The 22,386-nt window shown below is 44.5% G+C and overlaps 1 protein-coding gene across 1 annotated transcript in view; it reads right to left on the bottom strand.

The window, feature by feature from the left end:
- Positions 1–22,386, bottom strand: part of si:dkey-151g10.3 (serine/threonine-protein kinase WNK2) — a 29,652-nt gene that overhangs the window by 7,046 nt on the left and 220 nt on the right. Inside the window, exons 2-17 of the mRNA XM_054608687.1 lie at positions 21,878–22,378; positions 12,242–12,414; positions 11,596–11,816; positions 10,259–10,416; positions 9,996–10,084; positions 9,648–9,867; positions 9,087–9,417; positions 7,078–7,883; positions 4,348–6,507; positions 4,021–4,064; positions 3,161–3,296; positions 2,938–3,054; positions 2,740–2,841; positions 2,590–2,638; positions 2,318–2,470; positions 104–2,217 (exon numbers count right to left, since the gene is read on the bottom strand). Coding sequence (XP_054464662.1) covers positions 104–2,217; positions 2,318–2,470; positions 2,590–2,638; positions 2,740–2,841; positions 2,938–3,054; positions 3,161–3,296; positions 4,021–4,064; positions 4,348–6,507; positions 7,078–7,883; positions 9,087–9,417; positions 9,648–9,867; positions 9,996–10,084; positions 10,259–10,416; positions 11,596–11,816; positions 12,242–12,414; positions 21,878–22,378 — 7,374 coding nt within the window. The remainder of the gene's footprint in view (positions 1–103; positions 2,218–2,317; positions 2,471–2,589; positions 2,639–2,739; positions 2,842–2,937; positions 3,055–3,160; positions 3,297–4,020; positions 4,065–4,347; positions 6,508–7,077; positions 7,884–9,086; positions 9,418–9,647; positions 9,868–9,995; positions 10,085–10,258; positions 10,417–11,595; positions 11,817–12,241; positions 12,415–21,877; positions 22,379–22,386) is intronic.

Below are 22,386 nucleotides of genomic sequence, written 5' to 3'. Positions count from 1 at the left end.
AAACGGCGATACACTGAAATATAAAAATAATGTAAATTCAGTACTTTTGAAGACAAAATGTATTAAAAAAAATTCTAAAATCTAATCTTTGGTTTTCACTCACAAGTATGGTCGGTTCTCCTGGTACAGGTGGACGCTGGGGCCCAGCCGATTCATCCTGATTGGGAGGCAGGAGAGAGGTAGGCGGGGTGGACGAGGCAGAGGTGGAGGGAACAGATGGGCCAGGCTGTTGCTCCACGGGGCCCATCTCCGCAAAGTTGGGCACTTCTGAGAAAGCTTTCCCTCCTGTGCCATCTCTCTCTGGGTCAGGGGAGGTAGAGGAGGAACGGGAGGTGGTGGGGGAAGAAGAGGAGGATGATGAGTGAGGGGAAGTATCGGAAGAGGAGGCAGGTGGGTGGAAAGACAAGTGATGGAGCGATTGTGGCTCAGATGACTCGTCTCCTCCTGCTGATGTGGAGGCAGCCGATGTGGGGCCAGAGGCCGGGGCCGCCCCGCTGCTGTACTCCTGATATAACAAGTTCCTCAGCTTTTCATCCAGAGTCTTTATGCGATTGTCTACAAATTCAATTTTGGGGGGGCCTTCACTGTCTGACTCGGCCACAGAGGAAGGCTGAGCAGGGGATGGTGTCATTGGGAGGGAGAGAGCTGGTACGGGGGCTTCAGTGGTGGCCAGTTGAAGAGGCGGGAGAGAGGAGTCGGAGGAAGGGTGAAAAGGGGTGGAGTAGCTGCATGTGTCCTCTGTAAAACTGGTCTCTCCCGTGGACGCCTCTGACTCGGATATCTGTAAAGAGGACTGCTTCTGCAGTGGGAGCTGCTGCTGTTTCTGGGGTGTGTCCACGGCTTGAACCATCTCTTGTTGCTGCTCAGTGTGTTGCAGCTGTTTCTGATACTGTATGTGTTGTTGTACCAGCTCAGCAGGGCTCTGGGTTTGTTGTGGAATCTGCTGTTGCTGTACAGGGTTAACACTTAGCTGTGCCTGTTGTTGAAGAAACTGTTGACTAATTGACAGGGGTAGCATTTGGCCTTGATCAGCACCCATAAACAGCTGATGTTGCTGCTGCTGTAGCTGCTGTTGCACCATTTGCTGTTGCTGGAAGTGTATTGTCTGTTGCAGGTTCAACTGTTGCTGCTGCTGGGGATCAATGTGGGCCTGCTGTTGAGGCACTACAGCAGCTTGGGGTGCCATAACTTGCTGCGGTATCTGTTGTAACTGAGGCTGCTGCAGTAACTGTGGGGTATACTGTGGTGTTTGCTGTTGGAGAAGGGGTTGTTGGGTCTGCTGTAGGGACATTGGTGGCAGAAACTGCTGAAGAGGCGCAGACTGTAACAACTCTGTATGTCTGGTCTGAGGCAACACCTGCACCTCAGCCATCTGTTGTTGAAGTGGTATCTGTTGCTGCATTAGTTGCTGATGTTGTAACTGCTGGAGAGACTGTTGCAGAGCCCGTTCCTGCTGCAGCTGAATTTGTTCTTGGTACACTTGATGTTGGGATTGCTGTTGTTGCTGTGGTGTTTCCCGCTGTAACTGTTGTGCCTGTTGTTCAAGCTGCTCTGCCTGCAGTTGCTGTTGAACTACTGGTACCTGTTGCTGTAATGCAGGTTGTAGTTGTGGCTGCGGTAGTTGAGCTTGTTGTGGGGCTGGCTTGGCCCCCTGAGCGAGAGTCTGCTGCTGTTCCATGCCAAGTTGGCTTACTGCAGAAGAGGTCACTGCAGCAGCAGGAGGAGGGGAATGAAAAGAGGTTGACGACTGGTCCGCTGCAGGCACACATGACCTTTGAGCAGTTGTCACTGTATCCCCTATACTTTGACCTACAGTGGAGCAACCACTGCTTCCAGGAGATGTGAGGACATCAGGGAGAATGGTGGTGGGTGCGGGAAACACAACAATAGGAGCAGTGGACAAGTTGGGGAAGTTAGCAGCAGCAGGTATTGCTATGGATGAGGGAACATTGCGAAATTGGTCAACAGAAGCCGAGGTGAGGACTGGCAGTTCAAGACCACCTGGAGCAGTTACAGGGTAAGAAGCCTCGAGAGTGGAGGCCGGTGCAGAAATGCTTTCAGAGGCAGTTGTGTGAGGAGTCGGGTTAGTGGTGGCTGAGGGGACCATTGAGGCAGGGGCTGAGACAGTGGAGACTGGAGGGGAGGTGGCAGAAAGGGTGGGGCAGGGGGGAAAGGCCATGCCTGTCAAGGACTCCAGACTCAGGGATCCTTCACTTTCTACAGCCACAGAGAGGAACACATAGTTAGTTTCTGTTATGATGTCATGTCAGTCGTATTAATAAGCAGCAGCATTAAAAGTGACCTGGGTAGAGCTCACCTCTCTCTGTTGTAGGAGACTGAGGTATCCTCATCTCTGTAGTGGGTGGAGGCGTTCCTGCTCCCTGACTTGATAGAGAGTCTCTATGGCGGATGGTCTGGTTGATAAAGAAGCGCCAGCGTCCCACTGGAGAGGAATGGGGCACTGAGTCCGCTGAAAATTATAAAGACATTATACTACACATAACATGTTAAGTTATAGAATGTAAAGCATTTTCTCATACTGTAATTTATCTTGTTTGTGACTAATAAACAATTATGTTCATAACTCACCTGAAGAGCTAGTGGGAGTGCTCACATGCAACTGGTCAGTTGATCCAGTCTAATAAGGACATAAAGATTAAAATGCATCGTTATTCAATCAAAAACTGAAAAAAAGAAGAGGAGAGAAGGTGAAATATTGAAATAAGGAATTCAATATACCTGTGAATGTGTTTGAAGAATTTCGTGAGCTTTCTTAACTATGCCTCTAAGCTCTTCAACAAATGTTTCTTTCTCTTCCCCAAGGACAAAGTCCTCCTCCACCTACAAACAAAATGCAACCAAACAGTACATTATTAATGCATAGAATGACTACTTTTTACAACTAATGCAGACGATGGCAAAACACGAGCAGTCTACCATGTAGTCTGCTATGTCCTCTGGTGCATCCCCTTCAATGTCAAACTTAAATGTCACCATCTTGTTGGTATGGGTTTCCAACTGGCATTCCACCATGTTGTCCCCACTGCCTGACACCTAGGGAGGACAACAAACATTTACATTATATAGTTGTCATTTTAAAAATGTCTATTGGTTCACGTGATTTAGCAACATAAGGGGTTATTCGTTGCAGTTTTTTCACCTGGAGCATGCTCAGTTGAAACTGATGTGAAACTTTCTCCAACCTCTGACAGGAAGCCCTTCTTTGAGTCTTTAATTTCTCTAACTTCCCATTGGCTAAGAGCTGAAAACTTTCTTCTCCGTTAGCTGGAACAGACCTGTGGGTGATAAAGTAGTAGTGTTGTTACACATCATGATATAAATGAAAGGTCCCAGAGCGAGACACTGACCACATAGTGTAACTGCATTGTCTGTAAGTCTCTGAAAATGTGTATATGTAATATATGGCTTTATTAACAGCATACTGTACATTTATAACAAAAACATAAATCTAAATGCATTACACAGGTATATTGGCAGAGATTGTTGACCTCTATGTTTGATATTTTTTATTTATTTTATTTGCCATATTTCAGCGCAGCAACTAACCCCTTTTATTTATGACACACTGGAGGGCTGTTCTGAAAAATTTGTTGTTAGCTGTACTATTAATATGTTCTTATAGCTTAGGTCCTATAACTACTGACACTGTGAATAAAACAGGCAGCCTTATATGGCAATTTTAGGGTGTAGATTAGGCAAATGATAGAATATCACAAATTTCTAAAAAATTTCAACAAAATTCTCATCAACAGGTGGCATTTATAAATTGAGAGAGTTCCTTGAATCTGACTTGAAACTTGCATTAGCAAGCCTCACAGCAAAAAATAAAGTAGGTATAGGCAAGAAATACGAAAGATTGAAGCCTTCAGAATCTCTCCTTATAAGTTCTCATATAGTGTTTATCATGACAGATCAACATACTGAGTGATTGGACATGCAACGAGAATAATCGGGGAAACAGAGTTTAGAAAAATTAGATTGTAAAGATATCAGACTTACCCTAATGAATAATGACCTTCTGTACTTGACAGGTACGGACCATCCTGTAGAGTAACATGAATACAGGCACAAAGTAGGCAGGTTTAAAGAACAAAAGACACAAGAAACATTAGCAACTTCAAATGCAAGTTAAGATAAAATGTAATAATGGATATTGCTGTTGTTCTATGAATATACTTAAGCTTTCTAAGATTTAACACTTGTTAGTTTGAATTAAAGTCAAAGCCTTTTCATATCATTAGATAGTACTCAAAATCATTCTGCCAGTATGTCAGCAAATTCAAATTATTTCTTAATTAATACAGCCAACTTTCATTCTTCCTGTACCTGAGCAATGCCCAGCAGGGAAAGGTCACAGTCTTGGAGCGAGGCTTGGGGCAGTTTGGGGGCATTAGAGTCAAGCGATTGTAGAGCAGTGACAGGAGGAGGGGAGGTGGGTATAAAGTCGGCCTGCCCTGGTAAGGTTACCTCGGACGCTGGCGGAGATGTAGGCAGCTCTGGCACAGGGAAAGCAGCGGGATGGTGGGATGGTAGGAATGGAAGAGATGGTAGGGATGTTGGGGGACATGAGGTATGAGACGGGCTGAGGGGCATTTGTTGTGCCAGCAGCAAGACAGCATGGGGTAGAACAGGCTGTTCAGCAATAGGTGCCTCAGTGTGTGTCTGTGTGTGAAAATGAGCCTGCGTCTGAACTTGTGTCTGAACTTGTGTCTGCATTTGAGAGTTTGTTTGGCCCTGAATGCTGGTTTGTGAGTGTGTGTGAGCTGGAAGCATCTGCTTGGCTTGGTGCTGCACAGATGGAGGGGCGCCTGCCACTATCTGTGCAGAAGGATGGGTCATCAGATGTGAAGCAGGTGGACACTGGACACGGGGCAGCTGACCCTCGTCAAGGGCTATCAAAGCCTGCTGCATAGGAAGTGGTTGCTGTATGGGAGCTTGGATGGGCTGTGCCAGTAACTGGGCCTGTGCAGGAGGCGGAGCTAGTGGTTGCTGCACTTGAGATAGCTTCTGTAGCTGTTGCTGGTATTGCAGAGTAGACTGAGGCATAGGAGGCTTGGAGATGGACTGAACGACTGAAGAGTCAGCAGTGCCTCCTAGGGGTTGCTGCTGGGCCTGAACAACTGGATGTGGTGTTGTTTGGCCTTGAACATAGACCTGTCCAGCCTGCGGCAGAGGATGAGGAATGGCAACAAAGTTTGCAGGGTCAGCTACAGAATTGAGACAATGATCTGTTGTTGTTCCAACACTTCCAGCTGAGCCAGAAGACAGAATCATCTGTTGATACTGCAGAACTGTCTCTTGTTGCTGCTGCTGTTGTGTAATATGAGTTGCATCCTGTTGCACAGCTGGCATGGCTTGGTGGGTCGGCTGAGAGACATACTGAGGGGTCGAAAGGCCAGCAGGAGCCTGAGCATGCATCTGGCAAGGTGACGGGCCTTGAGTTTGTTGATGGAGCTGGGGCTGCATGAGTCCTGGTATTTGAGCATTTTGCTGAACAAGAGTCTCGTGTTGGATCTGACTGGGCATTGAGGTAATTGCAGCTGGAGGATGGACAGTAGCTTGGCTTTGCTGGCCCATCATCTGAATGTCCACAGTTGGGCCCTGAGCATGTGGCGGCTGGGACTGACCAATTGTCAGGTGCAGAGGCTGAGTCTGGATTAATGGCTGAGCAGTTACCTGGCTCTGTGAGAGTGGGGCAGGTCCTGGGTAACTAGTCTGTAGAGGAATTTGTTGGGTCTGTATGACGTGAGTCTGTTGCTGGATCACTGGCGCAGGAGGAGATACTTGGGCCTCAATCATAGCTTGAGCTGCTTGGACTGTTGACTGGGCTATAAACTGGACTGGGACCTGGCTCTGGGGACGAGCCTCACTTTGTCCTTGCTGGGTAAGGACTTGAGCTGGAACAGCAGCGGATGTCTGAACAGGGATGTGCGCAGTCTGAATGCCCATGGGGACCTGGGCCTGTGGTAACTGTTGAGTTTGTTGCTGAATCACTTCGGTGCCGGCTGGAATATGAGGTTCCATTATAGAGGTGTGGTGCTGCGGCTGGGCAACAAATGCTTGCTGCTGCTGGATCAATGCTGCTTGCTGCTGTTGCTCCATCACTTGCTGCTGCGTCAGAGCGGTATGAGGTGTAAACTGAGTGGCGTTTAGTTTTGGGTTGCACATGTGCTGCACATCAGTTGGCTGCTGCTGAATCTGCTGCTTACTGTTACTTTGTGGAATAGGGACAGCCTCCGTCTTCTCAGTTTGCTGAAGTTGAATAATGGCTGCTTGTTGGTGCTGCTCCTGGATCTGTTGCTGTATAAAAGCCTGTTGGTGTAATCTCTCTGCTTGTTGATGTTGTAACAGGACTTGTTGCTGACGCTGTTGCTCGAACTGTTGTTGCAACAGAGCTTGCTGTTGCTGCTCTATCTGCTGTTTGAGTTGCACTTGTTGCTGCTCATGTTGCTGTTGCTGTAGCTGAGCTTTCTGTTGTAGCTGATGCTGTTGTAAAATAGCCTGCTGTTGCAGATGCTGTTGTATGAGTGCTTGTTGCTGTTGTTGTTCAATTTGTCGGAGTAAGGCTTGCTGCTGCAATTGTTCCGCTTGCTGTTGAGTCTGCTGGGGTTGCTGCTGCAATGTAAGTTGTTGCTGCTGTTGTCCACTTTGTTGTTGCTGCAATGCTATTTGTTGCTGCTGTTGTCCACTTTGTTGTTGCTGCAATGTAATTTGTTGCTGCTGTTGTCCACTTTGTTGTTGCTGCAATGCTATTTGTTGCTGCTGTTGTCCACTTTGTTGTTGCTGCAATGTCATTTGTTGCTGCTGTTGTCCACTTTGTTGTTGCTGCAATGTCATTTGTTGCTGCTGTTGTCCACTTTGCTGTTGCTGCAATGTCATTTGTTGCTGCTGTTGTCCACTTTGTTGTTGCTTCTCTGGTTCGTTTTGAATTCCACTTTGGTGTTGTCCAATTTGATTATAAAACTGATTCTGCTGCTGTTGCTGTAAAGGAGGCTGTTGTTGTTGCTGCTCTGACTGATGCTGTAAAAGTGCTTGTTGTGGTTGCTGTTGTTGTACAAGACCTTGCTGTTGCTGCTGCTTCTCTTGTTGCTGTTGAATAAGAGCTTGCTGCTGTTGTTGATCCAACAATTGCTTGTGTATAAATGCTTGCTGCTGGTCCAGTTGATGTTGTTGTAGTAGGGCCTGTTGTTGCTGCTGCTGTTGAAGCTGTGCTTTTTGTTGCTGCTGATCAAGCTGTTGCTGGACGTATGTCTGATGTTGCTCGAGCAGTATAGCTTGTTGCTGTTGTAACAGAGTTTGCTGAAGCTGTTGTTGCAGTTGCGGTTGTATCAAGGTCTGTTCATGAGGATCCCCTGTTGGTTGCTGTTTGTAAGTCTGAGGCAGCTCCCCTTGCTGTGGCAATGACATAGCTCGCTGCTCCATACCAGGTTGTGAAGGTAATACTTGCTGCTGAGGAGTTGTGTTGACAGGAGGAACAGGCTGCTGTACATAGATCTGCTGCTGAGGCTCATGTTGATGTTTCTGGACAGCTACAGCTGAAAGGCTCTGTGGATAATGTCCCGTTGGTGGCTGATTCGCACTAACTTGTTGTTGTTCGAGCAGAGTGGCCTGGGCCTCCATTTGCTGTTGCTGCTGCTGAAGGGTGGTGGTCTGGGGATCCATCCCTATCTGTTGTTGTTGGACAATAGTCTGCTGAGGGATCATGGCAGGCTGTGTTTGCTGGGGTGCTGCCTGGGGAATGATGTCAGTGAGCTGCATGGGAGTGGCAGTGGGTTGGGTCTGCTGAGCGAGGGGCACCATGGTCCCCCCTAGTCCAGCCGGATCATTGAATGACATGGATGTAGTGGGAACATTAATGGGTGCTTGTGGGGCAACAGGAGGTATGTATGACTGTGAGGGGGCCAATGACCCATGGGGGGTGGCAGTTTGAAATGCATCTGATGGGAATGTTTGTGACTACTCAGTGATAATGACAGAATGATGATTGGTGTTGAAAGGAGTGGGAAAAGAAAGTGGTGAAAAAATTAGGTAAGAATTAGCTTTGGCAAGGAGGATAAATTATCAACACAATTCATGTTATACAACAGGGTTTCCTACAGTGTTTTACAGGGCAGATAGGCTGCCTCACCTGAAATACAGACTGGACAGCTAAAGTTGGAAAAAGTAAATATACTTTGATAAATAAAAACATTAATGCTCAGGTAAAAAGAGCAAAAGGACTTTTTCACACAGCAAGACTATACATTATGTTTAATTGAGATGTAATTTGATCATTACATATTACCAACTAACTTATCTCCTGGGGGAAACCCTGTACAACAAACAGTCAGGTGGTCAATCGCAGAGCATTAAGAGGAGGATTTGTGGTTTGGTAAATAGTTATTAAGAGTAAAGAACCCAAAATATGATTAAGTAGTGGAACCATAGCTTTACTTCCTTTGACAATAACATTAAATGTTCTAGCCACGGTGTAAATATGGGTTTCATTTTATTACGAATTAGTTTTAACACCATTTTCACCTGAAAATATTGTTGAGGGACACTTGGTGATACCTGTGGAACCATGGTACTGGGCTGAAGATATGTCTGAGCAACAGGTCCCCCTCCACTTTGGCCTACGGACATGCTGGACAAACTATTGCTCTGACCAATAGGCACATTTGGAACACTTCCACTCTCACCAATGGGGTGCATTTGAGGATGAGTCAATATGCCAGTACCCTGAAGAGGAAGAAAATAGTTAATGGACAATGTGACTTATTAAAACAAAGATTTCATACTGTGATGAATTTATCAGTTTGGTGTTATTTAAAACAACGTATAGACGTACAGATGCCGTAAGGGGGAGAGTATTCTGGGAGTGGGTGTATGATTCCCCTTGATGGGAGTACGCCTGACTCTGTCCACTTGCATAAGATTCACAGCTGGCAGACCCAATGCTCTCACCTTCTGAGTGAAAAACAATTTAAAAAAAGAAGAAGGAATGTAAAAAAATATTAACTCATAGCGTACCTCTCTTATAAAATACTGGTGTATGAAATATATAATGAAGGTGCATACTCTACCTGGCAGACTAAGGTTTGTCCCACTGAAAATATGTTGCTGCCTGACATGCTGGTCCACTTCAGGCAGCTCCTCAGACTCCTGCCCTCCTCCTCCTCCTCCTCCTCCTCCTCCGGTCTGTCCAGGTGCCCCTGGCCCCAGTGAGGATGGGCAGGATGGATGAGAAGTGGTGTAGGAGGTGAGAGAGGGGTCTCTTTTTTCTTCCAAGCCTTGCTGCTGCTGAAGAAGCTGCTGTTGTCGACGCTCCCGCGACTTTTTGATCAGATTTACACGGTCCCGGATGGATTTTCCAACCACCTTGGCATCGCTCTCATGGAAGAATCCTGACTTCACCTGAGAGAGTAAGAGGGAGAGAGAGAGTTATTAATGACTAGCGGAAGGCTGAGGGAATCTAGGTCAGCAGGAGGTACCTTGAAATGGCTGATAAGTTAGGGACTTCCCTCATTATCTTCCTGCAAGCTTTGAAGCATCAAAGCCTTTTCCCAGCCCACCTTAACTCACACTGGACCCTCACATGAACCCCATGTTCTACTTCTCTGGCATAAATTGTCCCTGTATCTCACCATCTCCAGAGCCACTTCCTCAGCGCTATCATTCTCCAGGTCGTAGCTGAACTCGATGGCCTCGTTGTCTTTATGCTTCCCCTTTAGCTTCTTGGGCTCTTCAACCCAAATCCGGAGAGCCAGACAGTCCTGGGTGCCCGTGTCCTCTTCTGCCAACTCCACCCGGACCCCTGTGTCCTCCCCAAAGAAAGCGTGGTTCAGGAGGTCTCGGATGGAGAGTCTGTCAAGGGAGAGACAACAAAAGGAGCAGGGATGGTGAAAAAGGCCTCAGCATGTTTTATGATCCTGATCAGGAATTCTGCATGAGACAATGTAGTTTGTCATGTAATGAAAGTGAAACCTGCTTACCTCTGATTCTTGTTCTGACGAATACAGAATTCTATGATCTCTTTGATTTCTGGGTCATTCACTTTATCAAAGCTGGCTGGCTTTATACCCTGCAAAAGAAAATGAAAGAAACGATGAAATTACGTTTGGGGATATTGTATATAAACCTTGAAGACACCGAGTTTGGATTGCACTACAAATAAACTATTAAAGAATAGTTTACACATGTCATCAGCACAAATGAGTTGGGTTTGCTTGAGATTATTGCAGTCAAAGAGACTCACACTTGTGACTTTGCGATAGATCTGAGCAGCATTTTGGCACTCAGAGTAGGGGTATTCTGAAGTGGCCATCTCCAGCATGCACATCCCGAAGGCGTAGACGTCCACAGACTCATCATAGTGCTCCTCATACATCTCTGGAGCCATGAACTCTGGCGTTCCTGTTAAGACCAGATGATGGTTCACAGTCAGTTACAAGGAGAACAGCTGAATACTTTTCCACCTCTGTCACTGTAACAATCTGTATCATCACAATATCCGCAAAGCACTAATGCCCCAAAGTCAACAGAGGAATGGAAACTCTGATAACAATCTTCCTCGTGATTGCTCTTGCTTCCGAATTTAAACTTTATTGAGCTAATGGTACTCACAGTGCATTGCTTAAGTTGGCTGTCAGAGCCAACATCTCATCAGTGGTCTCTCTTTGTGTTAAGTGCAGCCCACATTGATTTTAAAAAGACTCTGTCAATAATAATCTATATCTCCAGGCAATTGATGCCCTCTGCAAAAATCTGAACAGTGCTGAATGCAGAGAAAAGTATATTTAAAGGCCCTGACTCAGTTTGCTGATGTAGCTTCTACATGCCTGGCATTGCTCTCAGAAGTTCACAGGGTTCCTAAACATTTTCTATTTCAAAATAGCATACTGATCCGGACCCAAATTCCAAGATCGCTTGGTACATTCTTTAGACCATATTTGATTTTGTGACTCTGGGTGCAGAGGATGCTGTGACAAGACTACTATGCTTTTGCCCTTGCATATGGCTTACAATTGCGGCCTCTCCCATGTTGGAGATGTTGGACAATTTCACACAAAGTTTGCATCTTGCTTTCTTCAACCATTTGGAATCCTTCACCAACCAGGCCTTGGAAAACTTGCATTTACCCATTGTGGCCATTCGGTGCACACCTACGCAGAAAGTTGGCCAACATTCTACTTTCGAATATCTTGCACTTGGGGCAGAGCTGTTTTGCAGGTTGATAGGAACCAGCGTAGATGCAGCTTTGTGTAGGAGTATGCGTTCAGCTGCATTCCATTCTCCTAACCTTGCTTTTCAACGACACCAAGCTCGCTCTAGCCCTCGCTCTCTCACAAAGTGGTATACATTTATGCTGCACTAGGGGCCAGGGCCAAATGCAAACAAAGACATACTTCTTGTATGATCAGTTTATATTTATAAATTCTGTACATTACATTTTAGAAAACAGAATAGGCGCAATAGCCTGGAAACACTTTTTCTATACTTTAACATACCTACAAATGACTAAAAATCGAATTCCCTAATTGTATCATACTGTGTAGGAACCCTGGATGTAGTTGTTCTATTTATGTAGCTTACCTATGACACTCTTGGCAAAGGAGGTTCGCATAAGAGTGGCCAGTCCCAGGTCACCAATCTTGACCGAGCCTGTGGGGCCTGTTATGAAGATGTTGTCACACTTAAGGTCTCGGTGGACTATTGGAGGAGTCCTGGTGTGAAGGAAGTGAAGGCCCTTCAGGATTTGCCGACACCAGCTCCTCAGGACCTTGGGTTTCATCACTTTAAAGCGCTTCAGGTAACTGTGCAGGATTTTGTAGTGGAAACAAAAAAAAATCTGTAATCAGCCACTGATGGATAGCTATATGATCCCCATGAGAGAAAAACACTATCATAAATGTGTTAATATTTGCTTACTATGAAGGCAGGTTTAAAGCTACTGTTTTGCGCTGTAGCTGCAATTGACACTGTTACAGGTGACATAAGTGAGAGAAAGTACTTTACATTTTCTAGGCCTTTAATAGACATGTCAATGATGATGTATAATGTATATAATTTTAAGTGCAATATTCATTGATAACAATTTGCAGCACAGCTGCTGCCTATGGTCGACATTTACTCTAATGGGTGCAGTCACGTGACTGGCAAAAACAAAAAAAATAAACGACATAAATATAGAGAACTTTCATAGAGTGAAAAATAATAGAAATGGGGAAGTTGTGCTAACGTTTTGAGTGTTCCTGAAGTCATGAGTTCAGTGACTAGAACGATGCACTTCTTCCCACGGAGCACAGACTCCCAGGAGTCATAGAAGCGGACGATGTTGGGGTGCTGGAGCCCCTTCAGCATCTCGGCCTCCTCCTTGAAGCGTTGTTGCTCTGCTTTGGTCAGCTTGCGGTCCTGAAGTGAAAGGTACACAACAACTTATATGGCATGCATACTCTGACTGTCAATTCCACAACTGCAAACACTGTTACTGCCACTGGATGGTGCTAGCCATTCAGAGTTGCAGCCGTGCTGAGACAACACCCAACCCTTGGCTTTATAAAACACATTTCTACTGCATCTGCCACACATCCCCAGTATGGCGGCCAGAATGGACGCGGCAGAAATCCAATTCACTGGCACAGGCAGCATCCCACAGGAACAGACACAGCCATTGACTTATCTCTCTGTCAAACACTGGTGCATAGGTTATTTATAAGATGTAAGACTTCTGTATGCTATGCAGGGAAGGTGTTCTGTTCTGTTCTTTAAAAAAATATTGTATTTTTTATATCATGTCAGGTTTTGCTTTGTATTTTTATATATATTCTTCTATTTTCTTAAACCCTTGGTGCTCGCATCACTAGCATCAGCTGTGTTCAGACAAAAAAACACCCTTATCCTTTAAATTCCATATATATTAACAATAGGAAATTGTATTTATGAATATGCAAGTGATGCGCTGGTGATATAATATTGAAGAATCAATCATAATCTTACATTCAAAGCATTTTACTGTGGAGGAAATTGTGACTGGCCCATTTAAGTCAGTGTGTATTTTTAGACTTGTCACAAGCAACTGTCGTAGTTGTTGTCTGCTATTTCCACGTGTACAAATAACAAAGCATTTCAGGTGTGTGGTATTTTGACCTTTGTTGACCTTGTGACCTGTTGTGTGTGGGCATTTTTTTTTTTGATGATATTGAAAAGTATAAATATAAAAAAAACACTTAAAGAGATCATTGTCATGTCTTTGCATTTAACAACAGGCAACCTTTAACCATTTATGTAAAAGCATAATACTGTATCAGAAAAGACAAAAACAAAACAGTCTGTGTCTGACTTGATATCTGCAAGCAGTTGGTTGGCAGCCATTGTCGCGTCACACAAACAGACAAAACTATATAGAAGTCATCATAACACTGGCTCTTTACTGATCGATTCCATTGATGTTGAGTTTTTTTCTTTAACACAAATCTCTCCAAAGAGAAACCCTGTAGTGCAGATATTTGGATGTATATAAACAGATTTCCATGTAATGCATGTTTCATATGGTGGTTTTTTTCTAGCATGCACTGATTTTATTTCCTCTAGTTCTCTTCCCCCCTTTGTCTGTGTTTCATCTTTTCAGACATATTTTCCTCTCTGTGTCTATACTGGTTCAGTGTCCTTTTCTGGAAGTAATGGTGGAAGCAATTGCTCCACACCTCCCCTTTCACCCGGGAAGTAGCATCAACAAACAGGCTGTTCCTCGTTGCACTTCTATGGCCAAGAATAAGTTAGCCAGCCTAGGTCTGTCCTCATGCGCTCATTACTTTAACACCAACTACGTCATGTTACTATGTAGATGAAAGCTTACGCAATGATGTGTGTTTACCTGACTGTGTGCAGGTTTATCTATCCATGCTTAGGTCCCAATGCTGTCTGTCTCTACAGCATCTCTGCCCATATCTACAAGTTGCAAATTTCCCCGCTGCGTGACTAATAAAGGATTATCTTATCTCATCTTATCTAAAGTGTCGTCTTTGTGGTGTGCTTTATTTTGTCTGGGAGTCCTGCCTGTGTTTGGGTGCCTCTGTCCTCTGTCTCACCCCTTCGTCAGAGCATCTCTATGCTTCTGGCACAGTGAGAGACAGAATGTTTGCCAGTGTGTCCCCGTCTGCTGCCTCCTCAGCATCTATCATGTCTCTCACTGAGTGTAGCATCAGACAGTTTTAAGGTCGGCAAAGGTCACAAAGAGTTCAGTTGGTGAGACTGTGTCTAGACAGACTGACAAAAACCTGCTTTTTTTTGTGTTAGTCCTTCCTGGACTAACACACACACACATACACGCCCATATTCAGAAAAAGAAATTCACGACAACAACAAAAACATCTCTAGAAAAATGCAATATGCATTCTTCAAGTGTGTCATTAATAAGTCATAGTCCTTTTTCCATTGCCAAGACAGCTTAGTGCAAGAAAAAAATACAATTACTGCTGCTAGGAGGCCTCATCCACACTGACCTATGTGGTACATTTAAGGGAATAGTACTGAACAAACTCTTGGAAATTCTGATAATAAGGTGGAATTGTATGCTAAAGTACATTGATCCAACATTGGTAAAACAGTGACTCCCCCCCAAAAAAGATTTGACAAACAAATGTCACATGGCCTCCTAACCAGCAGATAAATGTAAATAGGGAAGCAACAGAGAAACAAACAGGAAGAAAGTGAGGGAGAGAAAGGGCAGCCATGACACAGCCCTTTGGTGACTGGCCAAAATTCTGCAACCTGAAGAAGTGAACACTCTAAGAAGATAGTAATCCTCACAATGAGAATCCCTAATCAATCATTTTTTTAATTCACGTTTGATTGTCTGTATAATGGAGATCTTGGGGCAGTTCTCCTAATGAATACCTAAGACTGTAAACAAGGTAGCTAATCATACAGACACTTCGTCTTACTGTGTATATCACAGCACAGTGGGTGCTGCCATTCAAATCAAAACAAGCAGATATATAAACTTCCCGTTCAGCCACACTGTTTTAACTAATGCATATATTCTCACCCTCTATATTACATGTAAGCCAAGAAAAAATATACATTTCCATTGCCTTGTGATGGAATTACTTTTTAATTCTGAGCAGAAAAAGTGATGCAATCCAAGAAGATTATGAAATTCAATTTATGTTGAGATTTTGTCAGGAATATGTGGATTCTCTGACGACTCTGCAGTCGTCGGCCTCATCTCCGCCGGCGATGAGAGGGAATACAGAGAACTGAACCAGGACTTCATAGGATGGTGCCGGCGGAACCGCCTCCAGATCAACTCTGGTAAAACCAAAGAGCTGGTGGTGGACTTCCGCCGGGGTAAACACTGTCCTCCGGAACCAGTGAACATCCAGGGACAGGACATTGAGATTGTGAAATCTTATAAGTACCTGGGTGTTCACTTGAACAATAAACTGGACTGGACTAATCATTCAAAGGCACTTTACAAAAAGGGTCAGAGCAGACTCTATCTGCTGAGGAGACTAAGGTCCTCAGGAGTGCAGGGAGCACTCCTGAGGACCTTTTTCGACTCTGTGGTGGCATCAGCCATTTTTTATGCAGTGGTCTGCTGGAGCAGCAGCATCTCAGCAGCTGACAAGAAGAGACTGAATAAACTGGTCAGGAAAGCCAGCAGTGTGCTGGGGTGTCCACTGGATACGGTGGAGGTGGTGGGAGACAGGAGGATGATGGCCAAGCTATCATCCCTGATGAACAACACCTCCCACCCCATGCAGGACACCCTGGCAGCTCTGTGCAGCTCCTTCAGCCACCGGCTGCTTCACCCCCAGTGTGTGAAGGAGAGGTACCGCAGGTCCTTCCTTCCAGCTGCTGCCAGGTTGCACAACCAACTCTGCTCCCAGCAGACCACATGACACATGACACGTGCAATACAATACACTGTGCAATTATAGCTATAATAGTTTTTTCTGTCCGTAAATATAATATTTCAGTTATTGTTGATTTTCTACTGTTTTTGTTGCTTATTTATAATACTTGTTTTTTTTTAATTTAATTTTTATTTTTATCTTGTCTTCTTTTACTATGTCTCTTGTGTGCACTTTACCCTATGCTGCTGTAAGCTTGCAAATTTTCCCGCCGCGGGACTAATAAAGGATTATCTTATCTTATCTTATCTTATTCAGCTCGACGGCAGATTTTTTGCTGTAGTTTTTTTTTTTTTTGTCCAGAATTAGCAGACAAGCACCCAGGATCCATTTACAAAACGAGGAAACCCCTACAATACAGGAACACCCCTTTGATACAGTCTCAACAAATATAGAACATTAGAAGTTTCACAAATGTAGTATTTAATGCAGGGTAACTGTAATTAATTACATGCTATTTTTTGGTGTTCCTGATATTTTGTGCATACCTGCATAGTCAGTTTGGTCATGTGATTGAGTTGTCACAAGGTGCCTCCGTGGCAGGGGCTTAAGTACTATAACTTGGTAAGCAGAGTACCTGGTTGTGCACCATGAGATGTTTTTGGATCAGACATCTGGCAGAGCAGAAGGTCACGCTGCAGGTTAAGTAGCCTCATAAAACACTGGGGGAAATGGACAGGATGTGGCTTACAAGGCACATTTGCTAGATAGTAAGAGGCTGGGGTCATGGATGCCAAAGCATGTGAGCCCTAAAACATCTATTTTGGCAAACACTGCAGGAGTATCAGATATCATACGGACTGAATACGAAGTGACTTCCCTGGTTACATTCTTGTCTGAGGGAGGAGTGTGCCTCAGATACAGTGGGATAAATAAGGGCTGGTTTAGTGCACTATCAACCCAAAGGGGAACATTAGTTTTGCTGTAGGTGGATATTTGTACATGTATGAGCGTGTATGTAGTCTGTATGGCTCTGCAGTTTGTGAATAAGCATGTAACTGTTTGAATATCCGAGGAGGCGGGTGGCTAGGATTAGATTACTTTAAGCTACAACGGCTCGGACTAACAAAATAGATCGCTGGAAAAAGGGCTGGCCCACACGCCGGATTAGAACCTGAGGCCAGTGGGCCAAGTTCACTAACCTTTATAGATGCCTTTAGCAAATGCACTGCACTGGCCTCTTCTTTTTTTAGTGAGCAGGAGGTCTTCATATCTATATGTACTCAGTTCTGCTCCTCATGTGGAAAGTTGTGAAAGGTTTATTAATGTACATCAATGATACTTACAAAGTTTTCCCCTTTTTTTGTCAAATGCCTGAGATAATAATCACAACATAATAGTTTGATCACGTGTTCTTCAGATGTATTGATTGTCTGATTAGGCAATACAGTTAATGCCTGTGTTATGTGGTAATGTCTCTAACATTCAATAAGATTGAATCTCCATTGTCGGTTAGGTAATAGGGGATATAGCCTGAGGGACACTTGGCAACCATTGGTGTCCTAGTTGAGCCACGCGTCTGGTCAGTTTGGTTGGATCGATTCCATCCGGGTCTAGTCAGTCCAGCTGTAGTCCATCTGATTCCTAATTTTAGTCACCCATCAATAGTCTATCCTCCCTTTACCTGCCCAAACCGTTCAGTGGCTGAACCGTCTTTTGCTGCTATTTGTTACACTGAGCCAAAGAATTATGTAATAATTGTAAATATTGCTAAGTCTTTCTGCAAATGATATTGTTCTTTAGAATACTTTCACCAAAGCCTACATTGATTGTTCTAATCAAAGGATATGAATAGAGCTATCAATTATAACATGAGGCAAGTAGCAGGCAGCGACCAGAGATGATCCCTCAACCTTGTGAACAATTATAACAATGTCAACAACCAAACCGGGGCATCGACTGTGTAGAGGTGAACAAGGGTTCTTAAATGGTTTCGTAGCGGCTGCATGCTGAACTTTTAACCATGTCAAAGGGCTCTAATGGCCTTAATAAGGATGAGCCTTTTCACTAACAAACATGGCACAGGGATTCTAGCAGGAAACCACCTAAGCTGGCATTTATCCACAGACATACATCCAAAAGGCTCAATAACAATACACGTTAAATCAAATATTTCAGTTGGCAATCATCATCATCATCATGGCAACCCTCAGCTCTGCAGACGTGAATGCTGCTCTAGTGTTTGCAGTCCTGTGAGAGTAGCTTGGCTGAGCTGAGCCGAGCTGGACCAGTCTGGGATGACTGGGTTGAACCAGTCTGGTTTCTGCCGCCCGAGTTATGCTGCCTGTGCAGGGTTTTTGTTCCAGCCTTACGGGCACCCACTGTAATTAACTCCCTGGATCACTCTGCATGCTCACTCACACAGAAAAAAAAGTGATAGAGGGAGGGAGGGCGAGAGAGGAAGAGAGAAAGAGGGTGTCAGGCAGACACAAACAGATACATATGTTGACACAGACGGACAGAGAGCAATAGCTTGCACTATTTGCAAATGTAATACACGTACAAGACATACACAAACACATCCACTTAGGGGCACGGACGGAGAAACTATACAACCAAAGCAGTAGCAAGGGAGATATATAGCTCTGCCCTTTTAGGCGTGGAATTCCCAGGGAAAGACAGAGGAAAGAAGATAGATGGTGTCCGGACTGTTAACTTTAATTACACACTCTTTCAAACAGCATTTGGACAGATAATCCCCTCTATGTGGACACAGGAGAAGAAGAGCTAGGTGGTGCTCCCAGGCTGCAGGCTCATAGTGGATGTAGCATTGGCTCGTCATGTACAGGCTGTTTATCATCCTGTCCCATCCAGTGCCTTCAAACTGGAGGCATTGAACACACTGTTCCCACATTATGTTACAAACTTTTTGCATGTTGTTTGATTTCTTGGACCTGTGTTTTTAATTAGAATTGACTTGTTTGAATTTTAAAGTAAAAGCGTGAGGAAACTGAGCATAATTGTTTGTCTTTAATCACAATTAACACTTTTAGATACAAATTAAGACAACAATATTGATGTTCATTATCATCCCTATTTGGGATACATCCACATTGTATTATGTAATTGAGGATTACTCATCTTTGCATCAAACACCAGCAGGAAAAAGTAATGGTTACATCAAGTCTTCATTATTAACACGGCTAGCCACTATTCTGGTCACTATTGTGCACTAAATGCCTCCTGTCATTGAAACAGTGTACACGCTTTGGTCACGTGGGCTAATTAGGAAGGATCATGTGACCTGAGAGACTAGAGTGCTGCGTGGGCTGTGTCACTGGATCGATCTATAGGCGGGTTACCAGGGCGCCGTGTGTATGTGCGTGTTTGCATGTGTCTCCCTGCATGTGGTAACTCAGTGTTAGCTACACGGCTGCTCTCTGGGAGGGATGCCATGGTAATCCTCTGCTCCACTCGGCGTCTCCCGCTCTGTCTATCTCTCTCTCCCACTCACCATCACCTACTGTGTCGAGCTTTTCGTTCTCACACTCTGCCTTATTCTCCATGCTGTTGCTCTGTGTCCAAATCTCAGTCTACTTTTTTGAATAGACTGTCTTCCTGTCTTTGTATGATACACATTTAATTAGACAGTTAAATATGCATGGAGTGTTTCTAATGGTCTGAGTAATTTCTGACTGATGTAATGCCAGTGATGTCCTCACGCTCAATAAACAAATAACCAGTCACAACTAGTTTTTCTTCATGAGATTTACTTTGACCCAGTGCAAAAAAAAAAAGGATTTAGCCGATCCAATATTGGTGCAAAATCAGCTTAAGCCTGCTGTCTTTTTATTTTCAATCCTGAGGCAAGGCATTATACACAGGGCAGTGCCTTTGTGTCATGAAGGTGAAACAGGCTGTCTTTGCATGCTGAGCAGATCGCTTGAAAAAGGTACACATCAAGTATTTAAGTAGGACTGAACATTATCCGCGGCAGCGTGATATTCCGAGCAGCAGAACTGCTGATGTGAAGCTGATTCACTAGGTGTTGAAGTAAAACCAGAAAAGGTGATTGGCGCATGCCTGCTGTTTGCCAGTCCAACAGGCAGAGCTTGATCTCAAGGATTAGTCAAGGCTCTTGTTTTGGAATTAGCTCCAAACCAAACACATGACTGACTTTTCTCAAACAAAGCCTGCAGTCAAATCAGATGGCTTATCATTACACTGCTCTCTATTGTGGGGCCAAGAGTCAGAGGGCTGCATTTCTTCTCTCCTCCACGAGTCTGTCTCCCACATCATGTTGGGGTCACACCATCTAACAATGATTCCCATTACATCTCTGCATAATAAAACCGGTTGGCTACAGCTTGTAAAGACGTTGACAGTGCTCTGGTATTAGACATTTAACATTTCTTATTATTTTCCTCCCACTGTCGATGCATGACAAAGAGTTTCTTACAGTAACGTTTGCTCTATATCTGCTACAATGTTCCTATTTGCTCTGTGATCGCAAAATGCATCCCATTCAGAGCTTCCCTTTCACATGACTATTTACATTTCAGACTTCATTATATTACACAATAGACAAGAGTAGACTACGAAATGTACTGCAACCCTAGCATGTAAAAATTAGCCGAATTAGCAACATCATTTTGACTTTACATTTTAATAACAAACATTAACTTCTCACTTTAATACACGGGCTGTCCAATATATCCATATGAGACCAATATTGTGATAAGAGACTAGATATCGTTTTAGACAGATGGCATAAGTGTTGATTATTCCTGGTTTTAAAGGATGCATTACAGTAAATTGATGTCATTTTCTGAGTCAGTTCTAGCTGTTCCAATATTTGCCTTTACCCACTTAGTCATTATGTCCACCTTACTGATAGTAACTGAAGTATTTGGTCAAAAATATTGTGATAACTGTTTCTTAACATAGCCAAGCCCTATTAAAAACTTAAAAACATGCTGACAGCTTCTTCAAAAAGATTTTTCCAGTAAGTAACCAGGGTGAACATTCACCTTCTTGACCTCCCAAGATGCTTTTTCTGTAGAGCCGTGGAGTCCCTTTCCTGACCTACAGCCCTGCAATACACCGATAATGCAATCCCTAATATTTACCTTAAGTGTCAATACTGGACTACTATCATTCAGGCTAATCCAGAACATTCTGTCTCTCCTCGGACACCCTATTACAACAGGAAGAAGCACTGACAGCTCGTCATTCTATTATTCATAATAGCCCCAGAAAAGGCCAGGCCTCCACTTTCAGTGTGTGCTGTCACTTAAATACAAGCGATGCTCCTCCTTTTAACCCCGGTCTCCACTGAACTGCAGTCTCGCAGTATGAATAGCAAAAAGACAGCGTGCAGAGATTCTCAGATTCCAGAAGGAAGAGCTCATAGGACACATCGAATACTATTCACCGCAAAAGAGCAACGTTGGGTAGAGCTCTCTAAAGCTCATCCATTTTTCCGTAACCTGCTTATCCAGTTAAGGGTCGCGGGGGTGCTGGAGCCGATCCCAGCTGTCAATGGGCAAAGGCAGGGTACACCAGTCTGTCGCAGGGCTGACATATAGAGACAGACAACCATTCACACTCACATTCACACCTACGGGCAATTTTAGAGTCATCAATCAACCTAAGGTACATGTCTTTGGACTGTGGGAGGAAGCCGGAGAACCCGGAGAGAACCCACGCTGACACGGGGAGAACATGCAAGCTCCACACAGAAGGTTGTCTGGCCCGGGAATTGAACCCAGGCCCCTCTGGCTGAGAGGCGACAGTGCTAACCACTACACCACCATGCAGCCCTCTCTAAAGCTCACTAATTGGAAATATTATTTGTTGTTATGAAGTATTTCCATTTACCGCCCAGATTATTTGGGGTTTATTCTATCATTCAGATAATTCTGCCTGCTAATGCATAATATATGATAATACATTTTGAATATTTTGCATCATGATGTGAAAAAAAAGAAGAAAAAAAAAAAGCAAAAAGTTTGTCTTACCTGTAGTTCACACCAAGCCACCTCCACCCAAGTCTCTGTATCCAGGCCTTTATACACAGTCTTGAAGGCTCCTCTGCCCAGTTCAATATCAAACTTGAGGAACCTGCCTCCAGGAGAAGTGGCGACAGCTTTCATCTCCGCCTCCTCCTCCTGCTCACGATCCCTCTCCTTCCCCCTCTGGGTGGGTGTGGAGGAAGGTGCGTCCTTGCCCGGCTCCTGGGTGGAGCTGGGGCAGGATGGGTCATGGCCTATGGCAGCAAAGGATGAAGCAGCCCCTTGCTGCTGGGCACTGCTGGTGAAGACTGAGTCTGAGGAGCACAGCTCCAGGTGAGGGGCGCTGTGGGGCGCCTCTGGGGTCACCTCCACCTCATCGTCCTCCTCACAAATCTCCACACTCTTCCTGAAGAAGCGCTTCTCCCTCCTCAGTCGTTTCTGGCCAGTGTCGACTGGTAAGGAGGGCGTGGAGGATGAAATCGGCCTGACTAGGTTCTCCTCATCCTCCTGGCTGG

Source organism: Anoplopoma fimbria, chromosome 12, assembly GCF_027596085.1.
Source record: "Anoplopoma fimbria isolate UVic2021 breed Golden Eagle Sablefish chromosome 12, Afim_UVic_2022, whole genome shotgun sequence".
Classification (NCBI taxonomy): domain Eukaryota; kingdom Metazoa; phylum Chordata; class Actinopteri; order Perciformes; family Anoplopomatidae; genus Anoplopoma; species Anoplopoma fimbria.
The sequence above is the reverse complement of the archived record's forward strand: the minus strand, read 5'-3'. Positions and strand labels throughout refer to the sequence as shown.